Source organism: Gymnoscopelus braueri (genome assembly GCF_963280865.1).
Source record: "Gymnoscopelus braueri genome assembly, chromosome: 6".
Classification (NCBI taxonomy): domain Eukaryota; kingdom Metazoa; phylum Chordata; class Actinopteri; order Myctophiformes; family Myctophidae; genus Gymnoscopelus; species Gymnoscopelus braueri.
In genome coordinates, this window is record NC_137607.1 from 34837910 (window position 1) to 34852669 (window position 14760).

A 14760-nucleotide genomic window follows, 5' to 3' on the forward strand; every position below is an offset into this window, starting at 1 on the left:
TGACATCCACCATCTCTAGGCCATTTTAATGTAGGAGGATATATGAACTGGAATTCTTTTTGAAAAGCAAGTTGTAAGTTACAACTTGCTTTTACAATCATCATGGGGCCCCTAAGATGATCCAGGATGCTCTTACAGTCCAGTCCACAAACTGCTCTGTCAAGCCAGCTGGTACACAAGCTGTCTAATAAATGTTTAGAATGTTTCTCAGATTTTGTATGAACTCCCCCTGCTGTCTTCTTTTGGTACCACATATTTGAGAACCGCTGAAAGAGGTATGGCTTTTCACAAAAAATACCTCCTAACATAAGGTCATTGAGGTAACCTTGTCAGGTTTGCAGTTTACATGGATATCATTTGTGCATTCAGCCAAACTGAAGATAAAACGCTAACATAATTTACATTCAAGTCTTCTAATCTGGGCTGACCTTATATTCTACAAGTAGAACTCTTTTTGAATTGAAACATTTTGGAATCACCAGAGACTAAATATCAAACTGTAAAGAATTACATTTTATGAATCTGCTCTTGACTTGCTAAATACTGTAGCATACCACATTCACAGCAGCACATTAAGAAAATATTTTGTAATCAACTTGTAAGATATCTCATATTTAGATAACTATTATCATCCCCAAAGCTGTGAAAATTGTTTTATATTTATACTATCTTTGTACTGTTTATTTGTTTATTCTGCCTGTAGTCTTGCTTGACATCATTGTATTGTCAAGCCACATTTATTTATAAACTGTAGCACGCTTTTTTATATTATTTGACAATTTGGTCAATGTTTGACCAGTTTTTACTACATTATAGTTTGTTGACTACTTTTGACGCAGCAATGGTCTTTTCTTCTTTCTTTCTTTTGTTGAAAAAGGTCTTAAAATGCCTTAAATTGTCTGGGCCCCCAAAAAAATCATGTGGGGGCCCCTCTGGGACTATTATGAGCAAAACAATACGTTCTCACGGTTGCCTTCCCAACCACAAAACAATGTGATACTACATCTCTCTGTGTGTGTGTGTGTATGTGAGTGAAAGAAATGTGTGGTGTGTACAGTCGAGCAGTGGGGCCCCCTAGTACTAGACACACACGGGACAGATTCCATCCATTGGATCCAGTGGTCGGTAGTCTCACTGTAGGGCTGGGTCGGTAGTTCCGCTTCCCCTGCCTTCCCTACATTCTCCCAGCCAGTCAGCCTGGGCCGGACGGGACGGGACGGACAACACAGAAGAAAAGTTCCACTGTGTAAATAGTTTCTTTTCCCCCACTAAAGATCATCTGGATCGTCCCCCCCCCCCGCGGCCCCCCCGTGAAATCAGTACACTTTAAAGGAGTTTAACAAACGCCTGTGTTTTGCCGTCGAGGAGAAGGAGTTGGAAGTATAAAGTTGGGATCAAGTGGTGCTGGTTGTGGTGGAGTGTCTCTCCGGTGAGTTGTTGGACAAATAAAGCTCTGCTCCGGTCAATACATTACACACTAGTTAGCAAGTTGAATAGAAATGTCCTCCTCCCTCCTCATCCTCCTCCTCCTCCCCTGGGGGTAAACCTATATATCAGTGGTGATCTTCGATCACCCGGCTTGTGATCGATAATAACGGTGATCTCTTGATCCGATCTGATCGCATCTCACACAGATTTAACAGAGCTAACGGTATTGTAGCCTGCCATGCTAATGTTAGCATGGTAGCTATAGCACACTTGTTGGCTAGTAGTATGAAGTAATGCTAACGTCAGCTTTGCTAAAGAAAACTCTCAGAGCCCCTGAATGGATGGAAGGGTTCTTCTGCTGCTGTTCACCACCGTTAAATCACTGGAATGGCCCTCCGTATGATATATAATAATATAGAAACAAACTAGTAATTAGGGATTTGGTTTATTCATGATTAAGTGAAAGTGGTCCTTATCTTTGCTCATCCACAGAAAGAGTAGATGCCTATGTCTGTCTCATCTGGCTAGTTCTGTGGTTCTCTTAACTTTTTCAAGTCAATTAAATGGGGTGATTGTCAGATAGTTTGATAATCACCCCCATTATTATTAATTTATTGTGAATAATAAAATACCTGTGAAATATGAACCTGCTCCCCAATTAGCTGGGGATCCTCTCAAGGAGGACCCCACTTTGAGAATCCCTTTAGCAAGTTGAATAGAAATGTTGGGACATGGATTATAGGACACCATTTGTTTATTTGAGAGTCTCCTTTTAAGCTATCTCAAGCCTGTGATCTTTTATTTGCAATTCACTGCAAACTGCCATGGTTGTAAACTTGCGTATTCAGTGTTGGTATTCTTTGCTACGTAATGTTTAAAAACTATTTTAACCTGATGTCCCAATCTGGGCATATCATTATAGGCAAAAACTGTCAAACAAAAAAATCAAATGGCAGATCTACAAGCTCACTACAACTGTGAGCATGTAGATCAGGTATTTGTCGTACTGCAATGAACAAAGTCTATAGGGCTTAAGTGGATAATAGGTGTGAGCTTTTGAGTGAGTAGCAGTGGTCCTCTCATGTGTAAACAATAAGATGTCCACTGGCGCTTCCTTTCTCTTCATCTTTTCTGTCCTCGTCCTCTGCACATCTCCTCCCTCTCCCCCCCCCCACCCCCACCCCCCACCCCCCTCCCCCCTCCCTGTAGACTTGTCGTATCTCTCGTCGATGTGAGCGCCAGCCCCACTGCTCTGTCGCCCTGTTAACTCCCCCACTGTGCGTCCCCCTCCTGTCCCCGAATCAAGCCCTCCTCGCGACATCCCGGAGCCATGTGTGACAACGGAGATGCCGAGGACAAACCCCCCGCTCCTCCGGTCCGGATGAGCAGCACCATTTTCAGCACTGGTTCCGGCAAAGACTCCTTGTCGGCCAACCACAGCTCTAAGCCCCTGCCCTCTGTCCCCGAGGAGAGGAAACCTCGCAACAAGATCATCTCAATCTTTTCCGGGGCTGAGAAAGGTGAGTGAGGGGTCCACAAAGACCTGAGGCAGATTCTACAAAATGCTTTCTGAATCAGTAGTTCTCACTCTTTCAAGATTTTTCAAAAATAGTAGATGTACAAGCTCACAGCGCGGCACGAAGTGGCGCGCTGTGAGCTTGTGTATCTGCTATTTTTGAAGAGCCAACATCGACACAGATGCTTTCCGGGTTATAATGGGTTAATAATAACAATTTTGATTTCTTAAATGTTCAAATTTCTTCGCTTTTCATCTTCCAGGCGGTCGTAAGAAAGATCGGGACAAAGAAAGGCCAGAGATCTCGCCGCCTTCCGATTTTGAGCACACCATCCACGTTGGTTTCGATGCTGTCACTGGCGAGTTCACTGTGAGTTTTTCCACATTTTTGGTGTCTACCCAGATGCGTCTTGATATAAAAAAAAAACAGCTTAAATTAAAGCATGTTGGTGTTGTGCTAAAGTTTAAAATACATATTATACATAACACTCTGTATTATGAGTGTGAAAAATATGCTTCGAATGTGTGTTACTGTCAGGAGAGCCTTTTTTCCATTTGAAACAATTGCAAAAATATGAAGGCCACAGTGTAATGAAACACATCTGGAGATCTGAAAGGCTTGCTCGTTATTGTCATATATTTTGTTCATTGTCACTCACACCTGTGACAGACAGCTTCATTTTCTATCTCCCCCAGCCACTGTGTGTATAAAATCTGACACCACTCATCCAAAAACACACAGGACGTCACATTAAAGATGCCCCAAAATCAGCTGTAAACACATTCACAACATGCATCCTTCTGTGTTTAAAGCAGGGGTTCTCAAACTTTTTTATACCACAACCAAAACAAATGTTTTGGCACCTTCCCGCGACCCCACTTTGGGTCGCGACCCATGGTTTGAGAACCGCTGGGTTAAAGATACCCCAACATCAGTTGTAAACACATTCACAGCATGCATCCTTCTGTGTTTAATCTTGGCTACATTTAGAAACGTTCCTCTTCTATACACAGGGTATGCCAGAGCAGTGGGCCCGGCTCCTGCAGACCTCAAACATCACCAAGTCGGAGCAGAAGAAAAACCCACAGGCTGTCCTTGACGTTCTCAAATTCTATGATTCTACGGGCAACGGCCGTCAAAAGTACCTCAGCTTCTCTTCTTCTGGTGAGGTCCTACAATGTTAAAAAATGCCGCACTGGGTGCTTTTGCATGTCTACAACACGTTATGGCCTCATTGGCCTGGTGTGTCAGTCAGCAATATTCCAAGTTTGAATAATGACATCCATATCTAGCTGACAAATAAATATTGTCATCCCATTTCCTCTTTATTTGGAGAACCACATGGTTGGACAAGGCACACAGACCAATGATAAAATGTAGAATGAATTAGTTGCCGGTGTTCTTGTGTTGGCTTGTTCCTATTCATTAGTAAACTTACAAACCCATCAATTGCGCTGCCAATGAACGTTAACGTTACTGCCCTGAAATCAAGTTAGTTAAAGTCTCTGTCAGCCATCGGGGGGGACTGATAAGAGCATCTATGATGAATGATTGGGGTTTTGCTTCAAAGAAAAACCTGTTCTCTTTCATTTACTAGCCTTACTGTATAATGAGCACACAGGTCACTGTAGCTCTGAAGAGACCACGTGTATATATTTATGTGCCTGTTTTTACATATTATTCAAACATTGTTTGTTTGTTTTCTCTCTCTCTCCCTCTCTCCCCTTCCTTTCATTTATTCACAGAAAAAGATGCATTCACTCCAGGACCTCAGTCAGTAAGTATGACAAGGTCTTTTAACCGTCACGTTAATGTGTGCTGTGAGTTCAGCTGTAGGGTTGGACAACTGAGATTGCCAATATTTCCAAGATAGCCTATTTTCGATAGTTGGACTAGACATGCGAATGAACCATACAGTAAATGCACCAATGATCTTGTCTCAGAGACCCTTAATGCATGATGTCATCGTCAATTGGCACAACCGTATTCAGCTACCTATTTTCTTTATTCTTCTCTCTCACTCTCTCTTTCTCTCTCTGTATTCCACAGCCTGTCAAAAAGGGCGCTGAGCCTTCGTCACCCAATATCAAGAACATTGATGATGATGACGATGAAGATGAAACCCCCCCCCCCATCGTGGCACCGCGACCGGAATACACAAAGAGTGTAATTAACCCCATTGGCTCGCTACATGCAACTTCATTGTCATGTTCACTATTTATACATTTTTAGGCATTTCGTTTTTGTTGTAATGTCCCATAACTGAACCACCATCTGTATCCAACTGGGATTTAACTTTAAAATAAGAGTCTCCTACTGAGACTCCTATTGACCGATGAGCGGTCATCAAATTATTGGCTTAGGAATGCGACAAAAACAAAATAATCTTCAATTTTGCGCCAACATTCTATATCATCAATATTGTAAAGCAGCCCATTCTGTGCCTGACAGGTGGTAATCACAAGTTTATCATTATTTCTTATTGTACGTAATTTTTTTATTTACTTTTATGTACTCTAATTGGCCTGTGCAGTCACAATTATTACATAATTGCCCGATTGCAATTATTTGAGATAATTGCAATTATCTGGCATAATCGTCATAATAATTTCTTCAAACATTTTCCAAAGAATTGCAGAAATTGCAGTGCTACGTCACGTAGTTATTTAAAAACTTGAACGTTATTAAATAATTCAGTCATTTCTTTGTATATATAAGTTATTTGTCATATCTGCCCTGTGCAACTTTTGTTTATGAAGTCTAAAAGCCAAACAAAATGTATTCTTTATTTTATTTTTATTTATATGATCCAATGTTCAGTGCCAAAAACACAATTAAATTGTTCTTCGCAGTTATGTGACAATTAATCATCAAGTAACATGTAAAGACTGTGACAGCCCTAATTGACTTTGTTACTCTAATTGGCCTGTGCATCCTGTAGGTATATACTCGCTCTGTCATCGACCCCATACCTGCTCCAGCTACATTTCCAGACGGAGACACTGCCGCCAAGGGAGGCTTGGACCGGCAAAAGAAGAAGGGCAAGATGACTGATGAAGAGATCATGGACAAACTGAGTAAAGATCGTCCCATATCTGTTGGAACCAATTTGACATTTTGGATTATCTTGTCAGCTTATGAGTCACCGTTTCTCTGACATGTGTGATTGCATTTTGGCTTACAGGAACTATAGTCAGCATTGGAGACCCCAAAAAGAAGTACACAAGATATGAGAAAATTGGCCAGGGGTAAGTGCAGATTAATCCATGGTTGACTTAGCGTCTTTGTGAGCTGCCAGTGCCTGTCTGCCATGCATTTCTATGGTAAAGACACGCTGGTGTGCTCCTCTTCCCAGCACCCGAGGATCCCGCTTCAGTGCTATCGGCATCTGGCGAAGTGCCAAACAATATTCTTCTCTAAAAAAAAAAAACGCCTCCTGTGGATATGGACCCTTATGCTGTTTTTCAGTTCCTTTCATTCTTTTTTTAGGAAAAGAAATAAACAACAAAATATAAACGTCTCAATCACAGAACCGTCCAATAGCCACTCACAGGACATGCACTCTAATTCAACTCTAGTAGGTGTGACCAATTGGCTGCCAGTTAATATCAACAGATAAACATAAAAATGAATATGAAATGAGTGATCAGCATATTTTGATTTACTAGTTTGAATTAGCAAAGTAGAAAATATGCATCGTTTGCGCAATCTGTTATTCACCAAGCAGTGTTATATACTATATACTATTTTCGTATTTATAAATTATATTAAATAAATTACAGGGGCAGCGTACCCGTGAACACAGGATATTACAGCATTAATCTGATTTGTGTTGGTCTGATCGTGCCTGATTATGCATTATCAGTGTGTGTGTGTGTGTGTGTGTGTGTGTGTGTGTGTGTGTGTGTGTGTGTGTGTGTGTGTGTGTGTGTGTGTGTGTGTGTGTGTGTGTGTGTGTGTGTGTGTGTGTGTGTGTGTGTGTGTGTGTGTGTGTGTGTGTGTGTGTGTGTGTGTGTGTGTGTGTGTGTGTGTGCATAGATACCAATGTGCTTGCTTGTTTCTGTAAATGTGCGTAAGAGTAATTACTAACCTATAACATGACTTCCTCACACAGGGCCTCAGGAACAGTATTTACAGCCATTGACGTCGCCACAGGATCAGAGGTAAAGGTTGCCTAAATTTATATTTAGTCAGTGTCCTGCAACTAAATATATATCAGGCCTAATGTGACAGGAGGTGTACGGCCGACCATGGAGATAATGAGTTGTAATAGAAATGATCATTGTATTTAATTGTAGTCACACGTTAATGACCCCAGGGGGGTCCCCACATGATTTTGGGGTGGTCCCCACATGATTTTATGGTGGTCCCAAGATGACAGTGAAGTGACAATTTAAGGACGTTTAAGGCATTGTTAATACCTCAAAGAAAAGGAAAAAGACCATTACTGCTTCAAAAGTAATCAACAAACTATACTATAAAAACTGGTCAAACATTGGTGAAATTTGTCACATGATATAAGAAAGAGGCAAACATTTTGAAAATAGCCGAATGCTAGGCGCTGTGAGCTTGTAGATCTGCTATTTTCAAACTAAATGTAATGCCTCAACTCCTACTTTCCATGTGCTTATCAGGGTGGGGGGTCCCCAGTTCAAATATGATTAATTTTGGGGGTTCGCGGCCCGAAAAGGTTGAGAACCACTGGCGTATACATAGTATATTTAAAGGAGAATTTTGGACTAAAGTTTTCTTACCTTTTCTATGACGTTATGATATCTTAGGATGAATGGTACAGTAGAAACATTTCATAACTCCACCCCTGAGCCGCCACAGCTTAAAAGGTGCGCGGATAGGCCTTAGGTTAGATCACATATTTTAATAGCTTTTTTTTTTTTTTTTTTGTGAGATCTGACGTTCATAGTGACAGAACACTATGCAACCAAAAAAAAAAAAAAAAAAAAAAAACAGAAGTCTCGCTAGACGAGATTGAAATCTCGAGATTTCAATCTCGTCTTTTTTTTTTTTGGGGGGGGACGACAGTGTTCTGTCACTATGAACGTCAGATCTCACCCAAAAAAAAAAAAAAAAAGCTATTAAAATATGTGATCTAACCTAAGGCCTATCCGCACACCTTTTAACACATTCCATGCCAGAGTTTAATCTCATAATGTACTCACCAGTGCCAGCGTTTTATTGTTGTTTTTTTGTTTTTTTCATGTCGCCACAGACCTCGCTAAATAAGTTAAAAGTGCGCGTTCATTTGGTTCTAAACACACAGCGGATCCGTGAGAAACGGCCAGCGAAAACAGTTTCCAAATGCGAGCCGCCATCTTGAAGATACAGCCGATCAACGCTAAACAGTGATCAGCGAGGAGAAAAACAACAACCGAGAAAATCGAGTTTTAAACAGGATCCCAGACAGGAAGCGGATACGATCGAAAAAACCGGAACCCGAATAATTCTGTTTCCGACCGGAAACGGAAATGGATCAAAAAAATTCGGAAAGTGCACCTGGGGCAATTTCAATGGGAATCGGCGGTTCGCGTAGATCTACGCGACTGGCACGCTGCGGCTTTAAATAGGTTCGCGTAGATCTACGCGACTGGCATTCAATGTGTTAAGCTGTGGCGGCTCAGGGGTGGAGTTATGAAATTTTTCTACTGTACCATTCATCCTAAGATATCATAACGTCATAGAAAAGGTAAGAAAACTTTAGTCCAAAATTCTCCTTTAACATAATGTCCTAAATGAGGCAGGAACGGTCAAATTATACCTTTAACTCTCAGGATTTTGCTGTGTAATAATAACTGATGTGATTCTTCTGATCACAGGTGGCCATTAAACAGATCAACCTCCAGAAGCAGCCAAAGAAGGAACTGATCATTAATGAGATTCTAGTCATGAAGGAGATGAAGAATCCTAATATTGTCAACTTTGTAGACAGGTAACTGAAGTGTAATAACTCTTGTGGTTACACGCACATCTTAGCCACTTAAACCCTCCATTCTTAGTGAAACGGACCTGAGTTGCAACTGTACTTGGACCACTTTTCCCATCTACACAAAAACATTAAAAAGATATATGCTCCAGTCACTTCATTCTACTGCCATATTTGTACTGATCATCTGAACCCATTCAATCTGGGGACGCATCTCTGTCATTTTAGATTTCTTTGGCTATTCAAAAATAGCAGATATACAAGCTCGAGCTTGTAGATCTGCAATTTTTTTTAAACGCATTAGACGCATTCCCGGATTGACATTTTTAGAGCGTGACATTTATTTTCTGACAGAAAGCCTTGAAGGGAGACTTTGACCAACTGCACTTGTTGTGTGTCCCCAGCTTCCTGATGGGGGAGGAGCTGTTTGTGGTGATGGAGTACCTGGCTGGTGGCTCCCTCACAGACGTGGTGACAGAGACCTGTATGGACGAGGCCCAGATCGCTGCAGTCTGCAGAGAGGTGCAACAGTTAAAATCTTAAAAAAATCTAAATGATCATCTACAAGATCACAATGTGTCGCATCGTGGTGTGTTTTCACTATTTTTGTAGTAGTGTGACAAAGTATAAAATCGGACTTAAAGGAGTAGTTCACCCAAAACAATTACATCTTTTCTATCAATTACATACCCCAGGGTCATCAAATTATTGTTTCAGGAATGCGACCAAAACTAAAAGCTCTCCATGAATTCAAGGCTTTGTGGAGTGTTTAAGTGATAGATAATGAATAATTCTTTGGGTGAACTACGCCTGTAAGTGGTTAATTGATTTGTTGATATTCATACAAAACGTTTATTTTTATAGATAAAAACACACTTCTCGGTTATTCTATTCATCAAAAAAATATTCGATAGAACAACCGCTAGAGAAAGTAATGGATAGTTACAGCCCTACACTGCATGTCAACTCCCCCTGCATGTTGAAGTGCGTATACCTTCCCTATGTGTCTCATGTATTCTCTACCCACCCCTGTGTCTGCAGTGTTTACAAGCCCTGGAGTTCCTGCACGCAAACCAGGTCATCCATAGAGACATCAAAAGTGACAACGTCTTACTGGGAATGGATGGCTCTGTCAAGCTCAGTAAGTCATTGTTATTGGCCTCAATGTGGATTGAGCACAGCGAGGAGATCGTCGTGTGATGTAGTATAAATCCAGGCTTAACTCTGAACACGTCTGTCTTCGTCCTGTAGCGGACTTTGGCTTCTGCGCCCAGATCACCCCGGAGCAGAGCAAGCGCAGCACCATGGTGGGCACTCCTTACTGGATGGCTCCTGAAGTTGTGACCAGGAAGGCCTATGGGCCTAAAGTGGACATCTGGTCCCTGGGTATCATGGCCATCGAGATGGTTGAAGGAGAGCCTCCATATCTGAATGAGAACCCGCTAAGAGTAAGTAAAGAGCTGGGAAGGTTCCAACTTCTCTCATGTGAAGAAGTTGGTGTTATATTATGTGCATTGTGCAGTGGAGATCTGGTGTAGAGTTTGTATCAATGCTAGCCAAAAGGTTCAGGGCTACCATCTTGATATATGGTATTCAAAGAGCTGTGGTGAAACGGGGAAAATAAATAAATTGTTTAATTAATTAATGAAATACTTTGAATATTAATTATGTCACATGGCAAGCTAAACTGTGGTAAAATAAATAGATCAGGTAAACACATTACTGGGGTTAGCACAAGTTAGGCTGCACCTTAGAAAACGGTCCTTTGCTCGTCTTTCTCACTGGTGCGGCAGTCAAGGCAAAAAGTCACATAAGAGCAGGAAAGGATTCACACACAGGAGTAAAGAGATCAGACTATAGGTCTTGGTTGCATATAAAAAATCTTCTATAAAATATCCAGGGCTGAACACAATCAAGAAGACTTGATAGAACACACCTGAACACATCTGTGATGTGTAGTGCTCTTGTATGTAGATAAATAATGCCAATGATACATTTTGTATTATTCTATTATAGATGTATATCTTGTGTATGTCTATATACAGGAATGTGTTCAGTTGATCTGTTGGCTATCACAGATGTGTTCAGGTGTGGTCTATCAAGTCTTCTAGATTGATTGCACCCTGATTAGAGTAGATATACGGTAACTGCTGTGCTCATATGGGCCGCTCATGCACTGAAGATAGTCCCTGTGTGGACTGAAATGTGTACCTCAGTCTGTTCAGTCCTATATCTTTTAAAGAAAATGTGTATATGCAACCAAACCCTATAGTCTGATCTCTTGTGTGTGAGTCCTTTCCTGTTCTTATGAAACACCTTACTAGGAAACAAGCCCCAGAGCTGCTCAGTATCAATCAGATGCACCCACAAGTACAGTCTGAGAAGGTTGCTTTTTGTTGTATTTCCAGGCAGGGCATTCAGTTTGGTGCAGGGGTAAAGTTCCTGCCCCCCACCGTGGATACTGGTATTTGATTCCTCAGCTTTCCCTCCGGCTTAGCCGGGCGCACCAACCAACACAATTTGCAATGTTCATGGGTGGGGAACCTGCATGGGAGGGGCGATCTCCGTCTCGGCACTAGCAACTCCTACAAGTTGGCCAGGGTGCCTGTTCAGCAGGGAGTAGAACTGGAAGGGATTGCATGTTCCCCTTGTGAGCTTGTTGGTACCTCACTTTGAAGTGGTTCAAAGTGAGGCACCAACTTAGATCTGATTTGTTTTATGAAGTCTTAACAGAAAAAAGTCACTCACATTCAGAGGTGGTTTCAAATGCGATTCAAATCTGATTCCTAAAGATGTGTCTCAGTCTGAATGCTCTAACCTGCTCTAACCACCCAGGTCGCATATCTAACTGTCCAAAACATCACTTGCAGCGCGACCCAAGCGCCACTGTCATCATTAGGGAGAGTGAGAATTTGATCTACGAGTGCGAGGGGTAATCGTAATAAACGAAACAATAGCAGTATTATTTTACGGAAGAAATGGCGAGTTGAGATATGCCATTTTCCACCGTTTTTATGCATGTACTTGTCTTTGTGTCTTTTGTTGTTGTCGCTTGTGTATTATGTTGCGTTTCTTGAACGTACGCAATCGACTAGCGCCTACGTCATGACGTTACGTCATTACCACAGCAACCAAAGCAAATAGGTTGCGCTGGGCGGCTCTGGTTGACGTCGTTTAAATCAGTCTGAACACACAGATCCGATCTGATCACTTGCAAATAACAGTGTGTGAACAGTCAGTCCTAAAGATCGGATTTGAGAAATAAATCGGATTTGACTGCAGTCTAAACAGGGCCTATGTTGCCTGAACAGAGATTTGTCCACCCTTTTGATTCAGCTGTCCTCTTTCACCAGGCTCTCTACCTGATCGCAACCAACGGCACCCCTGAGCTTCAGAATCCAGAGAAGCTTTCTCCTATTTTCAGAGACTTCCTGAACCGTTGCCTTGAAATGGATGTGGAGAAGAGAGGCGGAGGCAAGGAGCTGCTGGCGGTGAGCATACTTCCTATTAATGGCTTTCATTTACTTTCAACCTGCATCTCACTTTTTAAAAAATTCTCACAGAATTTCTAAACTCTAAAAAATTGCAGAAATAGCAGATCTACAAGCTCGCAATGCAACACGTTGTGAGCTTATTGATCGGCTACGTTCGCTATACATTTCATATTTCTGTAATGGTGTGTTTGATGTGCATACGATGTGCTTCGATTACCCAAATTCTGTAGAATAGGATATTGAATATACCGGTAATTCTTCTGAGGATTGAAACCACACCATGGGACATGTGGACAGGGACTTTAATGTTTAATTCATGCTCTGTCGTATGACGGTGTTGTGCGCCAAAAATGTGTTGCATCCGCAACACATTGTGAGCTAATGGATTGGTTATTTTTCCTCATGCGACACCGACCTATGATGAAGTATAAATAAGTCTTAAAGGAGTAGTTCACCCAAAAGATTACAATTTTTTTTATCAATTACACACCCCATGAAGCCTGGAATTCATGGCGATTCTTTTCTTTTTGTCACATTCCTTAGCCAATCATTTGATGGCCGGCCGAGTCTACTCAAAGAGTTCCCTACTGAGGCTCCTATTGACGATGACCAAATTATTGGCTTAGGAATGCAAAAAAAAAAAAAAAACTCCATGAATTCAAGGCTTCATGGGGTGTGTAATTGATATAAAATACGTTTTTTTGGGGGGTGAACTACTCCTTTTAAGTGGTAAATTTGTGATGACTCTGTTTGCCACGGTATCACCTTCATTTGGATGTAGTATTTAACACCAGATTCCTTCTCGTCCAGCACCCCTTCCTGAAGCTGGCCAAGCCTCTCTCCAGCCTCACACCACTCATCCTGGCGGCCAAGGAGGCCATGAAGGGCAATCGTTAGTCGAACCAGCAGCCTATACCCTGCCTTCCCCATGCTGTGCACACATCTGTGCCAACTTGTTTAGGTTTTGTGCCAGACAATAGGCTGAGAGTGACCCTCCGCTCTCCATGCACCAGCCTTATAAGCCCTGACAAGCCTCACTGTGAACAAGACCAAAAAAACAAACAAAAACAAATCCTAGAGCACAACCACAACGCTGTCCACATGAACTGTTGTTCTCTCTCAGATGTCAGAAGACAAGTCAAACAAAAGAAAAGTGCTTAGTTTCAGAGTCAGGCGTAGTTATTTTGTACAACAAACCTTTTTTTTGTGTTAGGGCTAGGCTTGTATTTAACTTGGAATGAAGATGATGCCTAGTTCTATTTAGTGTATTTGTTGTTTTTTAATCGACTGCCTTAAACAAATGCAAAATGTTGCCTAATGTATTGTTGATTGTGTCAATGTTTCTTTCCCATGATTTTTACATGTATGGTGATCGTGTATGGTGTACGGTGTGGTATTGTACATGTACCACACCATACACATGTATGGTGATCGTGATTATGTTTTTGACAAACCTACTGTACCAGTGTTGTTCCCTGTATCATTAGCCTCTTGATAGCAGAGGTGCACCTTACAGGCAAATTAAATGTTAGATGACAGGGTTTATACATTCACCTTTATTGTTCTTATTAAAAATGACTGGTATGTTGAATACTGTCCTTTTGTGTTCTTCCGAATTGTAGCTAAACAAATGCGCTTTTCCCATGTGTATATTGTGTACTTTAAAATTAGTTGGAAATGATGGCTGTACCATTGATTAGCCATCAAAGGCTGTAGGTAGAGGCGATGTATATTGACTGTTTCTTTATGTTTTTGGATGACTAACAACTGTGTCTGCAAACTCAAATAAATGCAGCTGTCTTTGACTCGTGACTTGGGTGTCAAAATGATTGTTTGAATGTGATATGTTCTGTAGTTTAATATTGGGGGAGATATTCTGGTGAGGCTCATCTACTCAACCTTGTCTAGCAACTTGTTTCTGCTGCTTCAGTTTCTTAGTGTTTGCATTCTAGATGCTCCTAGGAAAAGCATCCAGTTGTTGGGGCTACAGGTTGAAATGGAAAAGGACAGGTGTTGTTGCCGTTGTCAAGGGATTCCATGAAGGTCTAATGCAGTGAGGGGTTGAAGTTTACAAGGCCTGGTTGCTGCCCGTCTCTGTAATTGCTGAGGTAAGAAGAGGCAATCTCAGGAGTTGAACATTTGTGATTATTCTCGATTCATGATTTTGTCTGAATGGTGCTACATATCACTACTATTCTGTTGTTACATATTTACTCATTTGAGCCCACGGTACGATTTCATGCTAAAAATCACTTAATCGCGTTGGAGAAAAAGCAAACTATTTTCTCAAATGTATGTGTGTAAATGGGATTAAAACCCAGGAAAGTAAGTCATATCGTTGGTGCCAGTGGGTTTAGTCGGTGTGGAAATACTGCTATCTACT

At 41.4% G+C, this 14760-nt stretch overlaps 1 protein-coding gene across 2 annotated transcripts; it reads left to right on the top strand.

The window, feature by feature from the left end:
* The first annotated feature begins 1149 nt into the window (after nt 1-1149).
* Nucleotides 1150-14182, top strand: pak2b (p21 protein (Cdc42/Rac)-activated kinase 2b). Of its 2 annotated transcripts, none has more exons than XM_080429808.1 (15): nt 1150-1429; nt 2638-2948; nt 3208-3314; nt 3959-4109; nt 4691-4722; nt 4995-5111; nt 5887-6022; nt 6130-6193; nt 7060-7108; nt 8777-8889; nt 9288-9405; nt 9925-10024; nt 10135-10331; nt 12237-12374; nt 13188-14182. In XM_080429808.1, the coding sequence occupies exons 2-15, from the start codon at nt 2759-2761 to the stop codon at nt 13272-13274; spliced, it is 1599 nt and encodes a 532-aa protein (XP_080285934.1). In that variant the 5' UTR covers nt 1150-1429; nt 2638-2758; the 3' UTR covers nt 13275-14182. The 2 variants fall into 2 exon arrangements, with proteins under 2 accessions (XP_080285934.1, XP_080285933.1); XM_080429807.1 differs by having other exon boundaries at nt 1151-1429; nt 2735-2948.
* The last annotated feature ends 578 nt before the right edge of the window (nt 14183-14760 follow it).